Source organism: Squalius cephalus, assembly GCF_949319135.1.
Source record: "Squalius cephalus genome assembly, chromosome: 21".
NCBI classification, from domain to species: Eukaryota; Metazoa; Chordata; class Actinopteri; order Cypriniformes; family Leuciscidae; genus Squalius; species Squalius cephalus.
In genome coordinates this window covers 16,189,665-16,216,665 of record NC_137142.1, presented here as the reverse complement: position 1 = coordinate 16,216,665, position 27,001 = coordinate 16,189,665, and the positions used below count along the sequence as shown (strand labels likewise).

At 37.5% G+C, this 27,001-nt stretch overlaps 2 protein-coding genes across 4 annotated transcripts in view; both read left to right on the top strand.

The window, feature by feature from the left end:
• psme4a (proteasome activator subunit 4a) overlaps window positions 1-23,205 on the top strand; it is a 31,876-nt gene extending 8,671 nt beyond the window's left edge. For both annotated transcript variants that reach the window (XM_079854660.1, XM_079854661.1), the window contains 38 exons: window positions 54-319; window positions 499-685; window positions 1,106-1,195; window positions 1,284-1,348; window positions 1,436-1,586; window positions 1,826-1,924; window positions 2,009-2,078; window positions 2,176-2,243; window positions 3,121-3,336; window positions 4,949-5,106; window positions 5,558-5,653; window positions 6,263-6,318; window positions 6,427-6,483; window positions 6,642-6,697; window positions 6,799-6,897; window positions 6,969-7,031; window positions 7,763-7,858; window positions 7,955-8,086; window positions 8,201-8,410; window positions 8,636-8,772; window positions 8,886-8,939; window positions 9,150-9,279; window positions 9,376-9,484; window positions 11,472-11,625; window positions 12,426-12,495; window positions 12,652-12,777; window positions 12,973-13,125; window positions 13,281-13,385; window positions 14,802-14,893; window positions 15,024-15,155; window positions 15,302-15,510; window positions 15,612-15,697; window positions 15,777-15,905; window positions 16,018-16,173; window positions 19,380-19,542; window positions 21,100-21,233; window positions 21,488-21,622; window positions 22,044-23,205. In XM_079854660.1, coding sequence (XP_079710786.1) covers window positions 54-319; window positions 499-685; window positions 1,106-1,195; window positions 1,284-1,348; window positions 1,436-1,586; window positions 1,826-1,924; window positions 2,009-2,078; window positions 2,176-2,243; window positions 3,121-3,336; window positions 4,949-5,106; window positions 5,558-5,653; window positions 6,263-6,318; window positions 6,427-6,483; window positions 6,642-6,697; window positions 6,799-6,897; window positions 6,969-7,031; window positions 7,763-7,858; window positions 7,955-8,086; window positions 8,201-8,410; window positions 8,636-8,772; window positions 8,886-8,939; window positions 9,150-9,279; window positions 9,376-9,484; window positions 11,472-11,625; window positions 12,426-12,495; window positions 12,652-12,777; window positions 12,973-13,125; window positions 13,281-13,385; window positions 14,802-14,893; window positions 15,024-15,155; window positions 15,302-15,510; window positions 15,612-15,697; window positions 15,777-15,905; window positions 16,018-16,173; window positions 19,380-19,542; window positions 21,100-21,233; window positions 21,488-21,622 — 4,509 coding nt within the window. In that variant the 3' untranslated portion in view covers window positions 22,044-23,205. The remainder of the gene's footprint in view (window positions 1-53; window positions 320-498; window positions 686-1,105; window positions 1,196-1,283; window positions 1,349-1,435; window positions 1,587-1,825; window positions 1,925-2,008; window positions 2,079-2,175; window positions 2,244-3,120; window positions 3,337-4,948; window positions 5,107-5,557; window positions 5,654-6,262; window positions 6,319-6,426; window positions 6,484-6,641; window positions 6,698-6,798; window positions 6,898-6,968; window positions 7,032-7,762; window positions 7,859-7,954; window positions 8,087-8,200; window positions 8,411-8,635; window positions 8,773-8,885; window positions 8,940-9,149; window positions 9,280-9,375; window positions 9,485-11,471; window positions 11,626-12,425; window positions 12,496-12,651; window positions 12,778-12,972; window positions 13,126-13,280; window positions 13,386-14,801; window positions 14,894-15,023; window positions 15,156-15,301; window positions 15,511-15,611; window positions 15,698-15,776; window positions 15,906-16,017; window positions 16,174-19,379; window positions 19,543-21,099; window positions 21,234-21,487; window positions 21,623-22,043) is intronic.
• A 216-nt stretch (window positions 23,206-23,421) lies between these two features.
• gpr75 (G protein-coupled receptor 75) lies at window positions 23,422-26,292 on the top strand. 2 transcript variants are annotated; one of them, XM_079854654.1, is made up of 3 exons: window positions 23,422-23,495; window positions 23,584-23,670; window positions 24,220-26,292. In XM_079854654.1, exon 3 carries the CDS (start codon window positions 24,333-24,335, stop codon window positions 25,992-25,994), a length of 1,662 nt encoding a protein of 553 aa, XP_079710780.1. In that variant the 5' UTR covers window positions 23,422-23,495; window positions 23,584-23,670; window positions 24,220-24,332; the 3' UTR covers window positions 25,995-26,292. The 2 variants fall into 2 exon arrangements, with proteins under 2 accessions (XP_079710780.1, XP_079710779.1); XM_079854653.1 differs by having other exon boundaries at window positions 23,422-23,670.
• The last annotated feature ends 709 nt before the right edge of the window (window positions 26,293-27,001 follow it).

Genomic DNA, 27,001 nt, shown 5'->3' with positions numbered 1-27,001 from the left:
AAGTCCTGTTCAAAATCCCCCCCCAAATTTTTTTTTGCTCTGTCCGTCCCCAGATGAAACTCATGAAACTCCTTCAGCGTTTACCTGCCAGCGTTGTGAAACGTCTGCATCGAGAACGTTACCGGACGCCAACGTGGCTGACCCCTGTTCCCGAAAGCCACCATCTCAGTGAGCAGGACATCACAGACTTTGTCGAGAGCATGAAGGAGCCCGTCCTTCTTGCCATGTTTAGCAAAACCGGCAGTCTGGATGCTGCCCAGGCCCTGCAAAACCTTGCCCTGCTCAGACCCGAGTTGGTCATTCCTCCAGTGCTGGAGAAGTAAGTGTTTGTTTAAAGCACATGCTAATGTTTGTTTAAAGCACATGCTAATGTCTTTTTAAGTTAACAACTTACAATAACATTACATTACATAAAGACTACATCAATTGATGATAAGCTGATGGTGTGCTTGATCATTATCACATAAAAGCATTTTTGGGACCCTTTTCTAATTTAAGGACATATCCCGCCATGGAGACCCTCACTGAGCCTCACCAGCTGACCGCCACTTTAAGCTGTATGATCAGTGTGGCACGGAGCCTGGTGGCCGGGGGCAAGAGTTTTCCAGAGGGCCCCACACACATGCTGCCTCTCCTCATGAGGGCTCTGCCGGGGGTCGACCCCAATGACTTCAGCAAGTGTATGGTGAGAGTCTGTTCAAGACAGTGTTGCTATCAACTAAAACTATAACGGTTGGAAATAAAATATAAATAATAGATGATAAACTAAGCAAAAAGCTTAAATTGAACCATTAAAAAGAAATATAATATAAATTAATATGAAATAAATATAAATTAAAGATAAATAGAAATATTAAAAAATAAGTAAAAACAAGCACATAACAAAATAACCCTTTGGTTCACCTCAAGATTTTGCTGTGGGGTTTTATAATAGAGTTTTTCAATTGATGAGTAAAGTATAGCCTGTGGTTAAAAAAAAAAAAAGAACTTGGCGATACTTTGGCGTTTTGTTCTACAATGTAAATTACACACCCATAGTGAAACACAAATTTCGCTTGTCTTGTGGAGGCGTGTATGTTTTCAAATATTCTTTTTATTTTTTCAGATAACATTCCAGTTATTAGCAACTTTTGTTACTCTTGTGCCATTGGTGGACTGTTCTGCTGCTGTTCAGACAAGAAATGACCTCACACAGGTCAGATATCCTCCCGTCCTTATATTGTTTTTTACGTGTGATAGTTCATGTGCGACTCAAGTCTTTTCTTTGATTTTTCTTTGTGCAGGTGGAAAAAGAGTTGTGTTCTGCCTCTGCAGAGTTTGAGGATTTTGTTCTTCAATTTATTGATAGGTACAGAACTCAGAGTACCGAATAAATACTGTACATGTGTTTTTTCTTTCTGTATCTTCATTCTCCCTCTTATGTTTGTGTATTTAGGTGTTTTGCACTGATTGACATCAGTACTCTGGAACAGACTCGGGAGGAGATGGAGACAGAGAAAATGACTCATCTAGAGAGTCTGTTGGAGCTGGGCCTGTCCTCCACACTCTACACTATCCTCACACAATGCTCCATGGAAATATTCCAGGTCATTACAAACACACACATGGAGTTAAAGCTAGTCATAACATACACTACCATTCAAAAGTGTTTTTTGTATCATATATGTCACTGTTACTGTCACCTTTGATCAATTTAATGTGTCCTTTCTGAATCTTACAGACAGAAAAAATATTATAGACCCCAAACTTTTGAACTGAAGTGTATTTCCGTAGGGCTGCTATGACTATGCGATGATACCTGAACATATTTCATTCGTTTTCACAGGTGGCTCTTGGAAAAGTCTTCAACTTCGCCACTACAAACATTTTTGAGACTCACGTTGCTGGACGGATGGTAGCAGACATGTGCCGAGCTGCAACCAAGGTCAGTGTCCTGAGCTCAACTCACAGACATTCACAGCTGACAGCGTTTCTCAAAACAATTTCAAATGATTATTCTCCTTTTTAGTGTCACCCAACAAAGGCTCTGAAGCTCTTTTTGCCTCACTGCTGTAATGCCATATTACAAATCTCATCCAGTAAGTTCCACATGGCACATGCACCTATGTGTTAATGTCAGTATATGGATTGCTACATGTGTTGTGCATTTCCTGTTAACATACCATGTGTTCTCAGATGAAGAGGTATTAAATGAAGAGGAGCTGGATAAAGAACTGATGTGGAACCTCCAGCTGTTGTCTGAGGTCAGTCACTCGATTCTACAACTCGTAGATAAGTAGCTGTGTAAGTTTGGAAATGCTGAAATCCTAATATAGAAATTTATAGCTAGAAATGTCTATTTTAAATATATATATATATAAAAATTGAAATGTGTATTTCGAAATTGAACTCTAGGAATTTAGAAATCTCAATTTAGAAATTAAAGAAACTTCAAACTTTTAGAGTGGGTAAGATTATTTAGTGTTTTTTTAAAGAAGTCTCTTATGTTCACCAAGGCTGCATTTATCTGATCAAAAATAAATTAAAAATTAATTGTCTAGTAATATTGTTTACTAGTAATATTGTGTAATATTATTATAATTTAAAATAACTGGTTCTGTTTTAATATTATTTAATATTCCTGTGATGACAAAGCTGAATTTCCAGCATCATTACTCCAGTCTTCAGTGTCACATGATCCTTCAGAAATAATTTTAATATGCTGATTTGCTGCTCAAGCAACATTTCTTATTATTATCAGTGTTGAAAGCAGATGTGCAGCTTCATATTTTTGAGGAAACCATGACCCTTTTTATTTGATGAATAGAACAGCATTTATTTAAAATAGAAATCCTTTGTAACATTATAAATGTATTTACTGTCACTTTTGATCATTTTAAAAAAATCTCTAAAATCATTTAAAAAAAAAAATCTTGCTGACGCCTAATTTGGGGTAGTGCATAAAACTAAAAATCTAGAAATCAAACTCTAATTATAAGTCTATATCTAGAAATTTAGAACTGAAATATCTAATTTGATTTCTATATCTAGAAATTTAGAATCTGAAAACTTGACTCTAGATTCTGAGAAACATATCTAGACAGAGATGTTTAAGATCACAGTCCTTGTCTTTGTCTATAGGTGACCCGTGTGGATGGCGATCAGCTGCTGCTCTACAGGTCTCAGCTAGTGCAGATTCTTCAGTTGACTCTGCACCTGAAATGTAAGCCGGGCTACAGTCTGGCTTGTAAGCTGCTCTATCACACCCTGCGTTCCTTATCCCTCATCTATCCCAGAGAGTACTGCAGCGTTCCTCACGGTGCCCAGCAGCACACTGACACATACCTACCAATCAAGGTCAGCCTCAAGGGAAAAAAACACTAAACCTCTCATAGTGACACAGGCCTCATCTCTGCTCAGAAATTTTTTTTGAAATCTTCTGTTGTAATCCTGAAGAACCCATTTTAAGAATACATTTAAAAAATTGTTGAGACACAGTAAGAGTATAGACCAGGGATGGGCAACTTCAGTCCTGGAGGGCCACTGTCCTGCAGAGTTTAGCTCCAACCCTACTCAAACACATCTGAACAAGCTAATCAGCGTCTTAGGATAATTAGAAAGCCACAGGCAGGTGAGTTTTATCAGGGTAGGAGCTAAACCCTGCAGGACAGTGGCCCTCCAGGACTGAAGTTGCCCATCCCTGGTATAGACCATTTGTGGAAAGCATACAGGTAACTTAAATCAGTTTTATATTAAGTAGACATTTCTGACATCTATCTTGGTAAATCTAAACTGAGTTTGAGATATCATTGAAATCTCTTCTGAAACTCTAGAGAAGATATGCGTTTGATTACTGAGGTCTTTTCTTGGAGAAATATCTGAGAAACAGAATGAAATTTAAGCAAGTCTCCATTGCTCCCAATTTGCAGTAATAGAAGTGATTTCTAGGAGAAACAATTGAGATCAATCAAATGTAATTTCTGTTTTAATAACAATTTATATTTCAAAGTGCCAAATGTTATGTTTTAGGGTTAATTTTAGTAAAAATGTATATTCTATAAAATATTATTATTAGGTATATTCATAAAAAAAAATTATATTAGATGTCAATGAGAATACATACATATATATATATATATATATATATATATATATATATATATATATATATATATATATATATATATATATATATATATGTGTGTGTGTGTGTGTGTGTATTAGTCTTATTGACATCTACTATAATTTTCTAATTTATATAATATATATAAAATGTTTTTTACTTTTTTTTTTGCTTGTTTGTTTGTTTTTTTACATTTCTTTATATATATTTAAAAATTCCAAAATGTGCAAATTACCATTCACAACAACAGAGTGACTGGGAAGTCCCCACTAGGATATTTCTGTGTTTGCTCCTGTGACCAGGCTTTACTTTTATCCTATCAAATATCTCTGAAGAAGAAGAGATGAGATGTTTGAGTAAATGAACGGATTAGTGGAGCTCCGTCACCCACTTTAGCCTTGGTATGCCTAAGCACCTTTTCTTAGACAGACAGACAGACGTCACTCTTCCTAACTGTCTGACGTCTTAATGCGTGGTTCATTTGAACTTGACTCTGCTTCAGCATTCTCAGCAAAAGTGTTACAAACCTACGTAGGTTTGTGCAGAAAGTAAGACTGGAATTACTGGCGACTCATTTCAGGCAGTTCAGAATGGGTGGCAATAACTCTTTTATCTTTGAAACTGTGCTGACTTTTTACACTCACAAAGAGGTATATTACAGACCTCATGAAAGGTAATATACAAAAAAGCATCATATGGGCAGTTTAAAGAAGGATCAAGATAAGATAACAAGGATGACATTCAGTAAACTTAATTTAACAAAACAATAGTAAATATTGTCTCTTCAAAAATCAAGTAATGCAGGCTGATATTCCACTAGTTGTATCTGTCTCTTCTCTGGATCAGGACTGGGGTCGGCCTGGAGACCTGTGGAAGCTGGACATCCAGTGGCACATACCCAGCACAGAAGAGAAAGAGTTTGTTTTCTACTTGCTGGATCTGCTGTTAAAGCCGGAACTCCAGCGTCTGCAGAAACACACACAGGGAGAACAGGACATGAGCAGGTCAGCCTTGTTTGAATTCATAAAAACTCTTCTTTCTTTTTGTCTTGTGCACCCACACAGCCCCATCAGTAAGTTCCTATTTATCAACACCAAACCAGAAATGTGATCCTTTAAATTCATATTATACTGGACTTTCTTCAAAAGGGGGCTGAATGTGTTCAGGTGTTTATTAGGCAAAAAATCTATACATATTTTAAGTGTCTTTTTTTTTTTTTTTTAAATCAAAATGTTTTTAAATACTCCCTGGACCCTGTGGTAGACACACCATGTTTCACTGATTTACAGAAGTCAGAGACTATTATTCAAGAATGATTTATTAGCTTATAGATGTTTTTGTTTCTTTCATGGACAAATGATATTTTGATGCCATTGATCCACAAAAGAGCATTCAAGGAAAAAGATCAGAGAAAGAATAATTTGCTCTACTAATTTGTGTGTTATGTCTCTTTAGGGATGATGTTCTTCAGAGTCTGTCTATTGTTCATAACTGTCTTCTGGGAGCAAGCCCCCTTCTGCCCCCCATGAATGGAGAACCCGTCCCGGAGCTGTGAGTAACACACACAATGTACACTACCGTGCAGCGTTTTTTGGGGTCAGTAAGAATTGTTTTGTTTTTTTAAAGAAATGAATACTTATTCATGCATTAAATTGATCAAAAGTGACATTTATAAAGTTGAAAAAGATTTCTATTTCAAATAAATGCTGTTCTTCTGAACTTTCTGTTCATCAAAGATTATCAACATTGATAATAAGAAATGTTTCTTTAGCATCAAATCAGCATATTAGAATGATTTCTGAAGGACAATGTGACACTGAAGACTGGAGTAATGATGCTGAAAATTTGAATTTAATACATTTTAAAATATAATAAAATAGATAGTAGTTTTTTATTTTAAGTTGTAATAATATTTCACAATATTACAGTTTTTACTGATCAAATAAATACAGGCTAGTTGAAAATAAGAGACTTGTTTCAAAAACATTAAAAAATCTTGCTGACCCAAAACATTTGAACGCTAGTGTACTACAGTTAAAAAAACAACATCTGTGATTTTAGCATTGCATGGATTGTCCAACTATGTATGATGCTCTGGTAAACTTCTTTTTAAATATATTAATTTGGTAATATTTTAACTTTCTAATGCTTCTCATTTAGGATCAACAGTATGGTTCAGCTAAACGAGACAAAAGTGTACACTGGAGTAGACTATGGTAAGTGAGCATTTCCTTGTTTAAAATCAGTACTGGAGCTACATTGATTAATGAATGAATTGCTTTGCAGTGGATTATATTGATTATTGATTATTGATTGATTGGCAGACCTGTCTAGAGAGAACTACAGAGAGGACATCTGTAAGACAATTAGACCTTTACTACGTAAGTTACTTCAACATACTAAGATACTTAAATACCCTTTCTAGTTTTAAACTTTAAGGTTTTGTTTCCAAACCTTTTAACTTCTATAAAGATATTTAATGAATGATAGTTCTTACATATTGAGTGAAATGAAAGCTGATTTTAATGTACCAATACAGACTACACACTAGAGCACTCAGAAGACGACATCAAATCCCTCTTCTACATTATAAAGGTGAACCACTGTCAGGTTTTCTCCAACATTTGTGTGTTCGTGATATTTTTTTTTTTGGTAATAAGCATTGGCGTGAACAATGTTTGGTGTTCTCTCGATAGATCATCAATGACCTGCTCCACTTTAAAGGCTCACACAAACATGAGTTTGACTCCCGCTGGAAGAGTTTCAGTCTGATTAAGAGGTCTATGGAGAACAAGGTGAGACACATTTAATGTCCATCTTCTCTATATTTGACAAGTAGTATACTGACACTCTCTCTTCTCTCCAGCTTCACGGCAGTAAACAGCACATTAGAGCTCTACTCATAGACAGAGTCATGCTGCAACATGAGGTAACTCATAATCATAATAATAATAATCTTAATATATTTTATAGAGCATTTGGGTGAATCTTATGAAACCTGTCAAGAAAATTGCTGGGTCATTTTTTCAATAAAATTAACTTTTATTTCAATAACTATTTTGTATGTTTTGTATAACTACCGTTCAAAAGATTGAGGTTTTTGAAAAGTTTTTTTATGCTCACCAAAGCTGCTTTTTTTATTATAAAATACAGTAATATTGTTAAATATATCATTTCAAAATATGATGGTAAAGATGATTTTTTTTTTTTTAGTACTCATTACTCCAGTCTTCAGTGTCACATGATCCTTCAGAAATCATTCTAATATGCTGATTTGATGCTCAAGAAACATTACTTAGTATTATTAATGTTCAAATCAGTTGCACTGCTTAATATTTTGTGGATTTTTTTTTCAAGAAATATTTGTTACATTGTGTAACATTATAAGTGTCTTAACTGTCGTTTTTGATCCACTTAGTGCATCCTTGCGGAATAAAGTATTCATTTCTTTTAATTTTTTTAAAGAAATTAATACTTTACTTCTTCTTCAAAAAAAAAAAAAACTTTAGATTTTGGGGTAAAATGGACAGGTTTTTATGAGAGGAATGCTTTATAATATGTATAACTTGCCTCCCATTAGATAAACATGTATCGTAAAGACTCTTCACCAAGTTATGATTTCAGTAGTTTTGAGTGTGTTTATGCCTGTTTGTGTTTCAGTTAAGAAATCTGACCATAGATGGGTGTAGCTACAGGTATGTTCATCAGGACCTGATGAAGGACCTGCTCAGACTGTCCACCAGCAGATACAGTCAGGTATGACAACACCATACGCAAACACACACACTTATGCACTCACATTCAAACGCAATGAATGCAACATGAATAGCCTCTCTCTCTCTCTTACCTCAGGTGAGGAGTAAAGCTCAGAATGCGCTGTTCACAGCATTGTCAACCTACAACTTCTGCTGCAGAGACATCATCCCTGCCGTGCTGGAGTACCTGGACCCAGACCGCACTGACGTCACCCAGCAGCAATTCAAGGTAGGTCTCTCACAATGTTTACACCCTGAAAGACACTAAAAATCTTTTCTCTTTCTGTTGATATAGGAAACTGAATAGGATCATACTTGATCTGTCTTTCTTACTCTTCTCCAGGGTGCCTTGTACTGTCTGTTAGGGAACCACACTGGGGTCTGTCTTGCCACCTTGCAGTACTGGGACTCCATCGCTCTGACATGGCCTGCCATTGTTCGTTCTGGCATGAGCCCCTCCATGTCTCTGGAGAAGCCTTCAATCGTGCGGCTCTTCGATGACCTGGCCGACAAGATCCACCGCCAGTACGAGACCATCGGTTTTGACTTTTCTGTGAGTTCAGCAAATAGCAGCCTAAATGAATGAGATGCGTAAACTGAATTATAAATAAAGGCTTTCCTGTTAACATATTAACATAATTATATAAATTAAAAACTTTAAATGCTAATGTGTTTGTTGACATCGCACACCTCAGTTTGACCTTTTTCTTTCTATGCAAACTCTGTTTTTCTTGTGACATATGTATCTTTACACTTTTCTCTTTCGTTTTGTATTCAGATTCCGGAGAGTTGTGTGGATGTTGCGCTAAAAATTATGAAATCCAGTAATCCAGAACCGACCCCACGTGACGCCTCTGAACAGGAGGAACTGGAGGGAAGAAAGAGACAGGAACAGAAAAACAAAGACTCAGTGCAGTGAGTAAATGCTTAAAAACTGCATACAAATATGCTTCACAAATTTATATCCGGTTAAGTGGTGGATATACTCAAAAACTGAGTAATTTTCTTTATTTTATCAATCCTAACAGGAAGTATGAGAAGCTAGTGGTGGATCTTTTGGACTGCCTTTACGACCGAAACATGTACGTCTGGTTAGAATGAACAGCACTTTGTTTTACAGGGTTTACAGGAATAGTTATGCTAAAATATTGTATTATTCTTTGTTATTATTCTTTATTTTGCTGTTATTGAAATTGTTCTTTGTGATTGCAGTCTCTGAATTATTTGTAAGGATTTACAAAAGACTGGATGGTAATGGAAGTTCATTGGTCCCATGCTGGTTTATTTTGCAGACCCTGGAAGTTTGAGCAGATAGCGATCGGCTTCCTCTCTCTGATGCTGAGAGATGACCAGCCCTTGCCTTCCTCTGCAGTCCTCTTTTTCATTGAGAGCCTGAACCACGACTCTCTCTTAGTTCGCAATGTGCGTTTGTTCAAAATTATACTTCAGAACTTATCTGTGAAAGGAAAGCAAAAACAAAAACATGTTTCTTCTTGTTTTGTGCTATTTATTGCTCAGGGTGCAATATCAGCAGTGAGTGGAATTCTAAAGCAGCTCAAGAGACCTCACAAGAAAGTGGCAGTGAATCCCTACGACATTTCTGAACTCAAAACCTCTCTTCAGTCATGTGAGTACACTTAACCGTACAGTAAGAAGTGAGTATATACAGTAGGTAGTCAACCAAAATGCCTATTTCCGCCGCTGAGAGACCGCAACGTTAAAGGGATAGTTCACTTTGAAATTCAATTTTGGTATGTTTTAGCTTACCTCAAGGGCATCCAAGATGTAGGTGTCTTTGTTTCCGCAGTAGTTTCAATTTTGATATTTTTAGGTCAAACCGTTCTTGTCTGTCAGTCATATAATGCAGGTCTATGGTCACTATCTCAAAGAGCATGCACAGAGAAGTCCAAATTAAACAATTCCCCATCGTAAGTACACATTGATGGCCTAAGACACGAAACAAGCAGTTTGTGTGAGAAAACAAACAGTATTTACATCGTTTTTACCTCTACACAACCACGTCCAATTGATCCGAGGGCGCGCACGCTTCTTGGTGTGTGACGTGTACGCACGTTCTGGCTTAGTCTGCGCAAGTGCCGGAAAGTGTACAAGAGGTAAAAACGATATAAATACTGTTCGTTTTCTCACACAAACCGCTCGTTTCGTGTCTTAGGCCATCAATGTGTACTTACGATGGGGAATTGTTTAATTTGGACTTCTCTGTGCATGCTCTTTGAGGTGGTGACCATAGACCTGCATTATACGACTGACAGACAAGAACGGTTTGACCTAAAAATATCAAAATTGAAACTACTGTGGAAACAAAGACACCTACATCTTGGTTGCCCTTGAGGTAAGCTAAAACATACCAAAATTTAATTTCAAAGTGAACTATCCCTTTAAATACAACCCAGTCACATGTGACACTTATTCGTGAAATCACCACCAGATGGCACAAAGAGACCTTTGCAACATTGCTCAGTAATTGTGATGTTTTTCCTTGTAAATGAAGATAAAGTAATTAAATAAATTACAGGTAATAATAATAACAGTAATATAATATTGTATTATAATGTTTAATCTTGCCTAATTACTTATCATATAAGTGCTTAATGTTCCAGCTATTGGTTATAGCGCCACTTACGGTCAAGAGCAGAAATGCATTTCCTGCCGCAACCGCTGCGTTACCCGTGGCGGCAGAAAAACTCATTCTGGTTGAATTAGGGTGACCATATTTTAGTTTTCAGAAAACAGGACGGGGGCGTGGTTTGGGGAGGCGTGGTTAAGGGGTGGGGGCGTGGTTAAGGGGTGGGGGCGTGGTTGGGGGTGAATGCATCAAAAAATACTTGACAAATGCATTCACAACCTTGCAACTATGTTATTGTACTTTAATACATAAAGTAATACATCTTTTCCATTGGCCCGCAACAATAGAATACTATAAAAAAAAAAAAAAGTTTAGCTTTTAACACCTTTTACATGACACTACTTATTTTCATGGCCATAGGTTAAAAATCTACTATTAAAATAAAAAATCTACAACACTATTTCAGTAAAAAAAAAAAAACAATTTCAATCCTCCTGATGTTCTCTTGTAGCCTATACTTTCTTTATGTGGGCTTTTAGGTCGTTAGCTCCTTTATTTGACACTGTACGTGCCAGCTTTGCAGTTCATGCATTCTGCTTTACACGGATCCCGACCGAAACGAAAACACAGGAAATTTCTCTGTAAATCATCTGTGAATTTACATTTGGGATTTTTTTTTTCTTACATCTTATCTCGCACTTGACCGTAAACTGAAGCGTCGAGTCACGCTGCTAAAATTCTGTGAACGTAAAGTCCGCCTACTTTGATTTGATTGGTCATTTCAAATATTCTGACATTGACGAGCAGTGACAGACCAATGAGGCTGAGATGAACAGAAATGAAAACCAGGACATTTTCATCACTTTATAAAAAACAGCCAGGACGGCCAGGACAGGACGTAAAAACAGGACATGTCCTGGGAAAACAGGACGTTTGGTCACCCTAGGTTGAATACCATCTGTAGTCTTACTAGATGGACACGTATCAAAGTATATCTGAGATTTGTGATTTCCTGTTCTTCATGTAGGTGATGGTAAAGCTCTAGGCTCTCTGCTGGTGGGAGACAGGCCTGATAACCAGTGGATGCAGTATGACAGCAGCAGGTTGCCGCGCTCCCAACAGGACTGGGATGAATGTTGCTTCATTGAGAAAACCCACTGGGGTTATTCCACATGGCCACGGTACACACACAGTGCTTAAAGGAAGAGTTTACCCACACATGGAAAATAACTGTTTGCTGTTATTATAAAAAAAAATCTGTGGAACACAAAAGAGGAGGTTTTGACTCATTACACAGCTCTTTTCCCTATATCAACAGTTCATAGAGGCTGTCAAGCTCCAAAAAACACAGTAAAAGTGGTCCATATGATTCATTCACCATATTTCACATCTTCCAAAGCCAAACACAATAGCTTTGCGTGAGGAAAATTAAAAGTTGTTTACTAATGAATTTTCCCTCTGCAAAGTTCTGAATAAGGCCTGAAACCATTCTGAAGCCAAAGGATCTCCCTTTTCATTATAAGATTTTTAATATTATTATTTTTTAAATGTTATTGAAAGAAGTCTCTCCTGCTCACCAAGGCTGCATTTATTTGATTAAAAAAATACAGTAAAACCGTAATATTACATTCTAAAATATATAAATATATATTATTCTAAAATATAATTACAATTTAAAGTCTTTAGTCACAATCCTTTTTTTCAGGACTAAATTGAAAGTTCTAAAGAACATCATTTATTTGATCTTTTGTAACATGATAAATTACTTTACTGATGCTTTTGATTAATTTATCCTTTTCATCCTTTAATTTATCCTTTTCATCCAAAACTGAATAAAAGTTAAAAATTTCTTTAAGATAAAAATCTTACTGACCCCAAACTTTTGAATGGTAGTATATAATATAAGACACATTTTGTGCAGATCTTCAAAAGCTAGACAAAACAACTGCTAAATATGTTATTATTTTGTTTCTTTTTTTAGGAACCTGATGCTCTATGCCCCTCCTGAGGAACAGCCCAAACAGGGCAAAACAAGAGAAGAGATGAATGAGGTATAATCAATTTCAATTCTAGTAACATCTAAACCAAACCAAGTTTTGTTCCTCAAAACTCAAAATATGCTTGTACCACCTCATAATTTCAGAGGTTTTATATTTCAGTCTGTCTTTTTTGTTTAGGTTCGTTTATGCCTGTTTTCTGTGTTGTAGAGTGAACGGATCATATATGATCATTTCTCAGACCGACTGTTCATCGATCAGTTCATCCACTATTTGTCTCTGGAGGACAGGAAGGGGAATGATAAATTCAGCCCTCGGCGATTTTGCCTCTTTAAGGTGAGAGTATTTAGACGCACGTCTAGTCTGTTTTTCAAACCCAGTGAAATGTAGACTGTAGAAGTTTATGAGCCAGGTTTTCAGGCTTGTTCAAACCAATTTGGTTCTATATCTGAGTGGCATCCAAACAAAAGCATTCTCCAAATTAAAAATGATTGATCGCTTGCATCATAAAAATGTCTTGTGTTGTAAAAGGGCCTTTTCCGGAACTTTGATGATGCCTTCCTGCCCTTGCTGAAGCCTCATATGGAGCGTCTGGTTGCGGATACCCATGAAAGCACCCAGCGCTGTGTGGCGGAGATCATCTCTGGACTCATCAGGGGCTCCAAACACTGGAGCTACAGCAAGGTATTTGCACACGTGCATTTCAACAAATTAAGAGTCCTCAACATCAGCATTGTTACACACCTGAACACTTGGGTCTCAACTGTTTGGACTCTGGCTCTTTGGACCAGAATGATGGTGTAAACACCTTTGCCTGAGTCTGTATATGTGTGTTTCAGGTGGAAAAACTGTGGGCTCTGCTATGTCCACTCCTCCGTAAAGCTCTCTCCAATATCACCATAGAGACGTATGCGGACTGGGGCACCTGCATTGCCACTGCCTGCGTAAGGATATTTTTGACCATCTACTTGTCTTTTATTAGGATGTATGATTATTGGTATGCTTCGCATCACTGGGTTTTGGGAAAAATATTTGCAAAAATATACTATTTCAAATTCTGGACAGTTTTGGGTAAGTTACTCTAAAGTAATTAATTACTAGCTACTTATTATCTTCAACAGTGTAATTATATTACTGTATTAATTATATTACTGTACTCTCTAAAAAGTATTGCATTACAAATCCAATATCAACCTCGACCAGTTGAACAATACAAGGATAGACATGAAATAAATAATATAAAATTGTATACTGACCAAAGTATTTAAAGTGAGAAGGTTACATTAAAAAATACATTTTTACATTAAACATTACATTTTTATGTTAAATCCACTATTGTTTGAGATATAATTGTATCTAACTGTATTTAAAATAACGGTTATCTATTTTAATATATTTTAAAATGTAATTTATTCCTGTGATGGCAAAGATACATTTTCAGCATCATTATTCCAGTCTTTTGTTTGAGAAAGACAAAGTTAATTACATTTACTACTTGAAGTTAATTACATTTACTTCTGATGCAGTTACATCAGAAGTAAATGTAATTAAATGACAGAAAAATTAAGAGTAATCCCTTACCTGTAATTTAAAATCCCTGTAATTGAATTACTTTTCTCTTGAATTACACCCAACACTGATTGTGGATTAAATTTAATCTCATATTGTAGTAAAAATGAGGCTAATGACCAGACAATCTGTGGATTTACTCTACCATTCAAAAGTTTGGCTTCAGTAAGTTTTATTTTTATTTTATAACGAAATTCTTTTTTTTTCAACATGGGTGCATTAAATTGAAAATGACAGTAAATACTTTTATAATGTTATAAAAGATTTCTATTTTGAATAAATGCTGCTCTTTTGAACTTTCTATTTATATAAGAATCTTGAGAGAAAAAAATACTAAGCAGAAAAGAAAGAAAGACTGAAAACCTTCTATTCATCAAAGAATCCTAAAAAATGTTTCCATGTTTCAAAAAAGCAGCACAGCTTTTTTTTTTTCTTCAAAATTAATACTACTAATAAATGTTTCTTGAGCATCAAATCATCATATCAGTATGATTTCTGAAGGATCATGTGACACTGAAGACTGGAATAATGATGCTGAAAATGTATCTTTGCCATCACAGGAATAAATTACATTTTAAAATATATTAAAATAGATAACCGTTATTTTAAATCGAAACAGTATTTCATAATATTACTGTATTTTTGACCAAATAAATGCAGCATTGGTGAGCATAAGACTTCTTTCAAAACATGAATAAGTCTTACCTTCCCAAAACTTTTAAACAGTAGTATATGCTTTCATATTTCCCCAGCTGAATTATTCCTTGTGTACATATGTGTGTGTTGTACAGGAGAGCCGAGACCCACGAAAGCTCCACTGGCTGTTTGAGTTGCTGATGGAAGCACCGGTCACAGGAAAAGGAGGCTCGCTTATGGACGCCTGGTATGACATCACTGCCACACACTTCATCTTCTGAAAGCTGAATGTTATGGTTTAAATAGGGGAAATGATCACTGTGACTTCTATATATTTCATTGCTACATGTCTAAGTTTGTCTGTGTCTGTGTTTCAGCCGTCTGTATGTGCTGCAGGGAGGTCTTGCTCAGCAGCAGTGGAGAGTCCCAGAGCTGCTTCACAGGTTACTACAGTACCTCGAGCCCAAGCTCACTCAGGTCTACAAGAACGTTCGCGAACGCATCGGCAGGTATGTGCTTGAACACAAAAAACACATCGACATTATACATGTTCACGTTTATTCTTTTCAGAGCTAATTTTTAATTAAAACCCTCCGTATTATAGCAACACATTTAGATCCACTCATTGTCTCTCTCTTCTTCTCCTATCTCTCAGTGTGCTCACCTACATCTTCATGATCGATGTGAACCTGCCACACACTCAGGCCACCATGTCCCCGCGCATCGGAGAGTTCACGGAGCGTGTGCTGGCCAGACTCAAGCCTTTAACCGAGGGCGAGGAGGAGATCCAAAACCACATAGTGGAGGGAAACACGGAGGGAGATCAAGATGAGAGGACACAGGCCATCAGATTACTCAAAACTGGTGTGTATTTTGTATACCTTTCTGTTTGTGTTTGAACAAGTGTGCAGAAGTGCTTGTGGTCCAGGGCTATTTGGGGTAACAGTGTTTTCTGTTTGTTTTAGTGTTGAAGTGGTTGATTACCAGCACTGGACACTCCTTCTCTTCTGCTGTCCCAGAACAGCTGCGTCTCCTCCCTCTCCTCTTCAAAGTGAGTCCCAGTTTTGTCTAGTTTAGTTCACTGTCTGCAAGTCTTGTGTTTTTAAGTCTGTCTCTCACTCTCTCTCTAGATTGCTCCTGTGGAGAATGACGACAGCTATGATGAGATGAAGAGAGACGCTAAGACATGTCTGTCTCTCATGTCCCAGGGGCTGCTGTACTCAGAACAGATCCCACAAGTCCTCAGTGCACTTGAAGAGGTGACTGTCAGTGCCCACAAGGCACACACACTCAGCACATACAGTATGAGTCATGTGTGAATGTGAGGGTTTAATGTGTGATTTGACCAGCAGTTGGCACTGTTTGTTACAGATCTCAAGGAGCAGCTCGTGGCACGCACGCTACACCGTTCTCACCTACCTGCAGGTTATGGTCTTCTACAATCTTTTCACTTTCCTCAGTGATGCCCAGGCTGTCGGTGACGTGAGAGCGCTGGTGCTACACCTGCTACAGGATGAACAACTAGAGGTGTGTGAATAAATTTGCAGACTGATATACGCACATACATTACAGTTTGTTTCACTATTTCTGAGGTCTAGGTGCATCTCTGGCTCCTTGTTTCTGGTGGGATATAGTCAGTAATTTCCCACGCCTATTATGAGAGCACAAACTTGCTACAAACTACAATCTTATAAATCAATGGGTGAACTTATTCAACAGGACATCATCTATGACAGCTAATCAGCCGAGAATAAAAGCACTTCGCAAGTAAAGAAATGCACAACAATTTCTCATTCAGCAAACTTGGCAGGCTTTCATGTCAAGATCTGGCTGTTGATAAACGAATTGTCATTGTAATTAGCATAAAGAGAGCTTAAGCTTTTTTGTGGCATTTCTTTTTTTTGTTTTTTTTGTTTATCTTATATAGTGTATTAATCAGCTGTGTGATTAATCGTTAAAAGATCATGATCTCGATTCAAATACCCAAATATTCTTCCTAAAAGCCAACGATTCGGCTGTTTCTATTAAACCTTTGACAAGTACAATCACAGTGAACATTCAAATCTGTGTTCTCGCTGCCGCTGACCCAGACAGAGGTGTTGTCATGTAGAGGAATGAAATAGAAATAATGATACTGTGTGGTTGTGAAGCTGTTTTGAAAGTAACTTGATGCTTTAAAGCTACACTGTTTAGTATTTTCTCCCATCTAGCGGTAAAATTGTTTATGACTACCAACTGAATATTACTTTCTAGCCCCTCCCATTCCGAGGGCGTTTTAACTCCTACGGTGGCCGTATTATTTCAAATCCGCCGGCAGTCGCGAGTAATCTCCCCCTCGCATTCCTCACGGTGCCACTGAGTGTAAAAACGCGAAAGGCGAAGATTTAATTTCCAGGTATGTCCCTCTTTGGCTAATGTATTTTCAAGATGGAGGCGCAACATGGCTTCCGCCATTCGAGCGACTCGCTCGTATGTATTATAAATGGCAGATTCTACGCTTACGAGAATACTTGATTAGTTGGTATAAGTAATTACACATTAATGAGCACATATCATTTTGAAAGAACAAAGTGTTTTATGCAAAGAATCAACTTAAAAAATTACACAGTGTAGCTTTAAATAAATATTGTATTAATTACATCGTTTCACCAGTAGATGGCGACAAGTGACTGTTAAATTTATGTCATTGAATTATTCATTCAAGAGATTCGTTCAAAAAGTCTGATTCATCCAGTAAATGAGTGAGTCATTAAATCATTCATTTAAACCGATTTTTTTTTTTAATAATTAATTTAAATTAATTAAAAAAAAGAATTAAATAGACTGCAGCAATTAGCATTTTGACAGAACCTCTAGTAAAATACATGTTATTTTGTTTAGCAGTCTATTCAGAATTGTGATCTCTATTTTAAACAAAAAAAATCGTGATTCTCAATTTATCCAGAATTGTGCAGCTCTAACACAAATATTATGACATGCACTGCAAATGTTTATTTAATAAGTATACATATATTAATTTGTTTATTATTATAATTTAATTTGTATTATTTTTAATTTACTGTTTTACTAGTGTTGACCGTTTTAAAATGTCCTTAAAAGTCTTATGATACAATTAACCTTTCGGAGATGGTTAGATTTGTTTGAGTACATTAATTTGATCTAAAAAAAAATAGTTTTACTTGATTTTACAAAAAAATAGTATTTGAAATGAATGCTTACATTTTTATTTCAGGATATTTTGATGAATAGAGCTTAAAAGATATCACGTTTTCCACAAAATATTAAGAAGCACATTTAATATTATTCAGAAATTCTGATAATATTCAGAAATGTTTCTTGCGCACCAACTCAGCATATTAGAATGATTTCTGCAGGATCGTGTGTACATTTTAGAATATATTCAAATAGAAAACATTTTTATTGTAAAAGATTTACTTTTCACTGTATAACTATTTTTTTATCAAATAAATCCAGTCTTTGTTGAGCATAAGAGACTTCTTTCAAGAACATTTTACCGACCCCAAATCTTTGAACAGTAGTGTGCATTTTGAGGACATTTTACAAATATTTGGTCCTCATAATACATACTGTAATATAAATGCACATGCCACAACTAACAAGTGTCTTCAGAGCTCTGTCTTTTCATACTGATTTCACCCTCAGATGTTCACACCTTAGACATTTTTCACTCAACTCCAGTGAATTAATCCTGATCACTGTATAAGATTATATATCTTTAGTTTATCTATATTTGAAGTCTTTCTGTTCTGTTCATCCTTCTTTTCATGAATGTGATTGAGTATAATCACAGAGGTTAAATGTGTCGGAATCCGCTGTGGTGAAAGTGTCTCTTTCACCATGCTTTCTTTGCAGTGATGTAGCGCACTCTTGTTTTCCTTTATTCTCTCTCTCTCATGCTCTCTCTATCCGTCTTACTGTTACCATAGCAACTCCCAGCTGCAGCAGTATTCTGTTTCCATGGTGATATATGTTAAAATTTCCAGAGAGGAGTGTACGGCAAACGGAGAGAAGTGGGCGAAAAGATTAGGGTTATGAGTGGAAGGAAACTACACCCTTTAATACAGCAAATTAAATCACATGACTTTGGATTCCATGTTGCATATGACCCTCTGTCTGCTGCTGTAATACAGCTAGTCAGTCGATTAGCGCTAGCCAATCAGAACGTCACAGGGACTGGATCTCAAGGTTAAGGATCAGAGCATAGGGTCAAGATCACAAGATTTTGGGACTTCAAAACAATAGCTGTCGATTCTTTGTCAGAGCAAATGCTTGTCATAAACACACACACACACACACACACACAGAATGTTATTGCTGAGTCAGCTTTTTATGGGTGTCTGTGTAGGGATTTTTTAGCCTAATTATTGCTTCCTTGAGACCGGTTGGTTGACTAGCTGTTTAGCACATCCCTGGTAATAAGCTCTAAATTTGCTTATTCACCCATTTCACCCTGACTGGAACATTGTGTTTTGTTCTGTGTTGCCGTTTGCACCGATTTGCCTTGTTACATTTAAGTTCCACTGCTTCTGTTCTTCAGGCCCTGTGTATTTTCTTTATTTAAAGAAAGGTTCTTCTGACACAAAAAGACCCCATCTGTCCCTGCTCTGCACCTCCCACGCTTTAGATAACTGAAAGGAAAAAACTGTCTGAACCTTTGGCCGCAAAGGTAACAGTCTTCTGTAATAATGTTTGCTCTCTCTTCATGTTTTTAGGTGAGGGAGATGGCGGCCACCACTCTGAGTGGATTACTGCAGTGTAATTTTCTCAGCATTGATGAACCTATGCAGGCCCATTTTGAGTCCCTGAGCAAGACCCGTCTGCCCAAGCGTAGGAGGAGAGAGCTGGGCTCCGTGGTGGACACAATCCCTTCTGCTGGTAATGAATGATCACACAAGTACACTAGCGTTCAAACTTTTGGGGGTTTTGAAAGAAGTCTCTATGCTCAACTAGGCTGCATTTATTTAATCACAAATACAGTAATACTGTGAAAATATTATTATGCAATATGCAATAATATTATTGCAAATTAAAACAAATATTTTCTATTTGATTATATTTTAAAATGTAATTTATTCCTGTGATCAAAGCTGAATTTCCAGCATCATTAAAACAAACGTTTTGAAATGAAATCATCAGTGTCACATGATCCTTCAGAAATCATTCTAATATGCTGATTTGCTGCTCAAGAAATAATAATAATTATTATTAATGTTGAAAACAGTTGTGCTGCTTAATATTTTTGTGGAAATGGTGATAATTGATTTACTTTTATTAAAATTGACAATAAAGACATTTATGATTTTACAGAAGATTTCCATTTTAAATAATTGCTGTTATTTTGCTAATTGCTTTCTATTCATCAGTGTAATGTATCCTTTCTGAATAAAACTATTAATTTATATAAAAAATAAAAAATAAACTTCCTGACCCCAAACTTTTGAACTGTGTAGCCCCGCCCCCTTCAGCGCTGCGCACGTTGTCTTTTGTCTTCCGGTCTGTATTTTCACATTGATCTTGCGTATGTATCGCAATATATATATATATCGCGTATGTATGGCTCGTTTAAAATCTTCCCGGTCTACTGACATTTGTTAATTCATCTGCTTTAAACCATTACAATCCTCATGATAACTTTCGTTAACTTTCCAATAAGTAAATCCACTTCACCAGCTAATTACTCCTCGACCGCAATGCCATAGAAATATACAGAGCGACCGCAAAAACGGAAGTTCAAAGACAATATTCTAAAGATGGCGGCGCGCTTGTTTCTCTGGTGCATAAAGTCAGAGCCCGTCTACGTTCCTATTAGACATTCTCTGATAAAGTCTAAACTAAGGATGCACAATATACTGATGTCATATCGGTTATCTGACGATTTTAGAGATTTTGAATTTATCAGTATCATTCAGTATGCAGTGTATATATAGTTCACTTTAGATATTCAATTGTGCATGCTCATTTCTCCTATTTTTACATTTAAATTACCATTGCTGCCATAGATCAACGTTAATATTTTAACACCGTTAGCAAATCTTAAAATGAATATCCTTTTTTATACTCTACATTGATTTAATGCCTAAATTTACTTGTAGCAATTTCAAACAATTCTAGTTTTTTTATGTTGCATAGATTGTATAGTTTACATTTTTAAAATAGGCGATTAATATTGAGCAGAAGTTTAATACCGTATAATAAATACAGTATTTTATTATGTAGATAGAGAGATAGAAAAAAATCTTAGATTCAGTTAGTGATCTAGAAATTACATATGGAAAAAAGACTATATGCTCATTTTGATGAGACTGTAGTGTATACTGATTTTATATTTGGGGTGAATTAAATTTTCCTAAATTCACCCTAGATATATTTATATACAGTACCTTATGATAAATGATTGGACCTAAATCTTACATTTTTTTTCTGTGTGTTTAGACCTGGTGCGGCGACATGCAGGCGTATTAGGTCTGAGTGCCTGCATCCTGTCCAGCCCGTATGATGTGCCCACCTGGATGCCCCAGATCCTCATGGACCTGAGTGCCCACCTCACTGACACACAGCCTATAGAGGTACAGCTCCCGCTCTCTTTTACTTGTGTGTTAGATGTTGAGAAAGGGAAGGTTGGATGATCAGCTGATTGCAGTCTGCAGGGGTCCAGGCGTTGACTGAGCAAAGATGAAATGTTTAAGCATTTCTGGAAGTTGAACATGAATCATGCAACTGCATTTTGATGCACTCAAGGAAATGTATGGATGCCGGAGGTAGACCAGAAACTGCGAGACTACTTACAAGATCTTTAACAGATTTATTGCTGTCTCTCTAGATGACTGTGAAGAAAACACTGTCGGATTTCCGTCGCACTCATCATGATAACTGGCAGGAACACAAGCAGAAGTTCACAGATGACCAGCTGCTGGTGCTCACAGATCTGCTAGTCTCCCCCTGTTACTACGCTTAGGTCTGATACATACACACTCACACAGGCTCTCTTCCAAAACCTAGTGAGCTTCTTTGCCGCCTGCCAATATATACAGTGCCTTTTAAGTCGGCATCCTAACTGAAACGAAACCTCATATAAATGATTTGGAACAATCTACATACTGTAGGCAACTCTGTGCATTATACACATAGCTATCATTAATACTAAAGATTTTACACTATACCTACTGGAGCACACACAAATATTGTGTAAAACAGTTGTTTATTATTTAGGTTTTTTTCAATATTAAACTCTAGAATGAATTTGACTCCATAAAATACTGACTACGCAAGCAATCTAACTCTGTTTTGGAACATACTTGGTTCACATACATACATGCATGTTCAGATATATTTCACCTTCACATCCTTTTTATGATACTTTCTACTCTGTTTTTCAGAATGATGGCACTCTCTGGTGAAGGGGAAGTGTTTCTTACACTTGTCTTGAGGGAAAGGCTACAAGAAAAAGGCTGCTTGAAACCTACATTTTTGTTTGCCCTTAATGTCTGGGATTGTTTTTAAAGACATAATTTATGTAGCAATAGTTGCAATCATCTAGTATAAGACAATTAGAATATTTTACTAAACTATTTATTTTTTATGTTTTTGAATACACTTAATATTTAAGGAGAACCTATTGCAGGTATCGCTGACCTGCATCTATAATGTTCTTGTACAGTTTTAATTTTTCGCTTGTGTGAGTGCAGTATGGATTGTTAAAGCAGTTTTCTGCACTGCTTTGCATTGCGTTTTTATTGTAATACTAGCATTTTAACATTTTTGCAGTAGTCCATTTGAAATGTGTACACATGTAATGTTGGTAAATGTTACCTATGTGTATAAAATAGTACCATAGTACCATATTTTGAAGTAGCACTACATTTCCCCCCGGCCTCATACAGACATATTGCATTTTTGAACAGTTATGTAAGCCTACATAAATGGAGTAAGAATATCAGCACAATGGATGCTGTTACAAAATACTAGGTCTGTTTAAACCATGAGATTTTAAAATTCATGCATCTTTTTGTCTATTCATATTTTTGCAGTCAACAAATGTTTATTTATTAATTTATTCGATTGAAACTTTGACTTTGTTTTGTCAGTTGGCTCAAACTTTGCATTTAGTGTTTGCCGTTTGTAATTTTTTGCATTAAGCCAGGTGTTTTCATATCCTGAAATCAGAAGCTTTTTAAAGGTACTGTCTGCAAATCCTGAGACGGTGTTGAGAAATGCAACACATGCAAATTACCAAGTGTTTGTTTACAGCTGTTCATTGCTCTACTGATGAACCTGTCAGCATAGCAACAATTGCAGACTATATTTAATACAATGGTATGTTGATAAGCTTGTGTCATAGGTATAATTATGCTGTCAAATCATGTCCAAAGCCAATATAGAGTTCAACTTTGGTTGGTAAACTAGAAGACAGTAATGCTGTAATGCTATGCCAGTGCTTGATTAATTGGTTACCTGTTGTTGTTGATGTTGTTTTCTTGATATCTTTTACAAATATTTGAATAAAGACAGGAGATGTTTGTAATAAAGTGTGACAAAGTATGCAGATACAATCTTTTTTGTGCTTTTCCCATGTTAATGCTGAGAACAATTTTGACTAATCATTATAATCCAATTTAATCAACAATAAGAATCAGACAGACGTGTGTATAAATAAAAACTTAATAAAATGGAGTCATGTTTATGATAAAATATCATTAAAATATAACACATAAACATTAAATAGATAATTTAATCGCAAACAAAATTAGGCTCTTTGTGCTTCCTGAGTGAGCATCCTGTTCTCGCGGGCACGCGCTTGCTGTCCATTCAAGGGCTTCAATATGTTTCCAGTGAGGCGCGCCCACTCTCCTTCTGCGCATTAAATTCACTCTGTTTTTTCATTCTCATCTTATGCTGTGATACTCTTTCTCCGCCTAGGATGCTTGTATCGTTCATGTACTTTGGAGATTCATACAAATGTGGAAAACGCGGCGTCGTAAAAATGGCACACATAGGGAATCCATGGTAAGGAATTCATAATTTTTCGGCAAGTGGAGCAAGAAAGCCGCATGATTATTATGTGCGACCTTGTGTATGAACGGTGTATTTGGTATTATACATTTATAGAACGTTTGTTTTAATGGCGCATGACGATTATTTATTTATTTGTGTGTATTTTCTTTGAAAGATGGGGGCTTGATGCATTTTTGACACGATTTTATAGGCGCTGCACATTCACCTGCAGTAATACTCTTAACGGGATAATAAAAGCTTTCAGATACTATGTAGATTGTTGCAAGCATGTATTCATCTTAATCGATAGATTTGTATGACGGGAGCGCGCGATGAGATCGGGTACTAGTCATCGTCAGAAAATCCAAATAATGTGTGCATCAAGTGATGATAAAGATATCACATAGATTAAAACGAATCCCTCGAATGGATAAAAAGCCACTTGGCCATTGACATTTTTATGTTCATTTACTGAGTTACAATTAGGCCTACCTTATCTTACTCAATGCTTCATATTGTCTATTGCTAATCAATATTTCCTCATCCCTTGTGTCCTTGCAGCAATCCAAAGGGTCTGTCATGAACTAACTGCACAATGGGAGTATTAGCTCGCTCTTGTGTGACCTAAAGGCAAGATGGGCAACACTCTGAGGCTGTGACCACTTTGCATCCCCATGTGTACCATGAACAGCACAGCCTGGCCTTTAGACCTGGCTGAGTTTGTGAAACCTCGGGGCTTCAACAGCTCCCAGAGCCAGTCTGCTTCTGCGAGCGGCTGGGCCTTGATCCACACGGCTACCCTCGCCTCCTGCTCCTTCTTGTTGGTCCTCATATTTTGTCTCGGTTCTTATGGCAACTTGGTAGTCTTCTTGTCCTTCTTCGACCCGGCGTTCCGCAAGTTCCGCACCAACTTTGACTTCATGATCCTCAACCTGTCCTTCTGCGACCTGTTCATTTGCTGCGTCACTGCGCCCATGTTTGCACTGGTGCTCTTTCTGGATGCTGGAGATGCTAACGGCGGAGTGTCCAAGGGCTTCTGCTTTGCCTTCCACCTCACCAGCTCGGGCTTCATCATTATGTCCCTAGAGACGGTGGCTGTGATCGCCCTGCATCGGCTTCGCATGGTCCTGGGTCAGCAGCCCAACCGTACGGCCTCGTTCCCCTGTACTTTGGCCCTCACGGCGCTCTTATGGACCACCAGTTTCACATTGGCGGCGTTGGTCACCTTGCGAGCGTATCCCAGGAGCTCCGGGCCTTGCCTGCCTCACTTTGGTCTTACTGGCAACAAGGCCAAGTTAGTATTGTATGTATACATTGCAGACTTTGCTTTCTGTGTTGGAGTGGTGTCGATTTCCTACCTTATGATCGCTCAGGCTTTGAGGAAGAATGCACAGGTACGGAAGTGTCCCATCATCACGGTTGACGCGACGCGTCCGCCTGCTTCTCATCCACCGCTCATCGCAGCTGGTTTTGAGGGTATGCAGTGCACAGTGCAAGTGCCCTCGCTGTACCGCAACCAGACGTACAACAAGCTCCAGCATGTCCAGACGCACCCCTTCACCAGGAGGACCAACCAGCCCCTCGTGCCCGGGGCCGCCACTGGAGCAACCTGCTGCCAGCTGGTCTCCACCGTCAACTTGGCTACGGCCAAGGATTCGAAGGCTGTGGTGACATGCGTGGTGATCGTCATCTCCGTGCTGTTGTGCTGTCTACCACTAGGTATCTCCTTGGCGCAAGATATGGTGTCGCCAGAGAGCAGCTTCGTCCACTACCAGTTCGAGCTCTGCGGATTCGCCCTCATTTTCCTGAAGTCTGGAATCAACCCGTTCGTGTACTCGCGCAACAGTGCTGGTCTGCGTCGCCGTGTGCTCTGCTGTCTCCAGTGGGTGACCTTGGGCTTCCTGTGCTGCAAGCACAAGACACGCCTGCACGCTATGGGCAAGGGAAGTCTGGAAGTCAACCGCAACAAGTCCTCGCACCACGAGACCAACTCGGCGTACATGCTCTCGCCGAAACCCCTGAGGAAACTGGTTGACCAGGCTTGTGGACCCAGTCACTCCCGGGACAGCATGCCTAGCCCCTGTGCCACCGCTGGACGCAAGCCCCGACCCCCGAGCACATCTACGCCCATCAACACTCGCATAGAGCCCTATTACAGTATCTATAACAGCAGTCCGTCAGCAGCACCGAGCTCCCCCAACAGTCTGCAGCCGGTCAACTCTCAAACCACAGCCTTTGCCAAAAGCTACGTGGCTATGCACTACCACACCCACCAGGAGGCGCTGCAGGACTTTGACAGCACATCGGCTCATCAGATCCCCATCCCATCGGTGTGAGCTGTGGAACGTCATACTGCTTGCTCAGCATCCAAAGGGGAGCATTTATAGTGTTTGCTTGTGGTTTGCTAGTGGTGTTTTGCTCAAGAGACAATGTGCATCTAGTATCCAATAAAAAGAAAATGGGACTTTTACAACTAGTCGCTTTCCCCAAATTTGTTATTGTTGTTTTCTGGACTAAAGGATGTTCTATTTTTACATTGACATGGCATTTTCATGTAATAGTCTTCGCTCAGATAATGTATTTGTGAAACATCCTACATTTTATATATGAACTTATTAAATGTTTTGCAAGTGTATCTTGACACCCTCTTTATCTTTTGAAAGCAGATATTTAATGTATGCTGTAGTTTGCTTTGTCAGTCATACCTTTTTTTTTAGGTATTCACGTCTAAGCAAAGGATGAACGTTATGTAAGAACATTAGTTCTCTGTGAACAAAGCCTATCCACAGAAAGAGACACTAGCGCCACCTAGTGTAGGTAAATGGACCTTCTGGCCAGTTCCTAATATTTAGCTGAGGCATGTTTATTTCTCCATAAGAAATATTTTTTTGTTATATAATGAATAATGCCCTAATGATTCTACCCAGGAAAACAATTTTCATTGTAACATAAATGGAAAAAGAAGGAATGTATTTAATTTACACTGCGCAATACTGAAAAAATGGTCCTGTACAAAAATGGGTCTAAACATTCTTATTTCAAAATACATTTTCTTGAGAAGCAAAATGACGACATAATCGTTTTTGATATTTAAAAAATAAATAAATAAATATCTGCCAACTTGTTTTCCCTTTGAATAAGGTTCATTTTTATTGCCTCATTGGCAGGTTTTTCTTTTCTTTTTTCTTGTTTTAAGTATAAAGTCATTATGCTTCTCAAGTAAATGTACCTTGAGATAAATACTAAGAATACTAAGCGTATTCATTAATATATTTTATATGGGAGTATGAATCTTTTCTGAAATGACTTGAAATCATATTTTATTCAACTGAACATGTGCATG

Coding starts and splice junctions, on each gene's coding strand:
- gpr75 (XM_079854654.1), top strand. CDS start 24,333: ATGTGTACCATGAACAGCACAGCCTGGCCTTTAGACCTGGCTGAGTTT.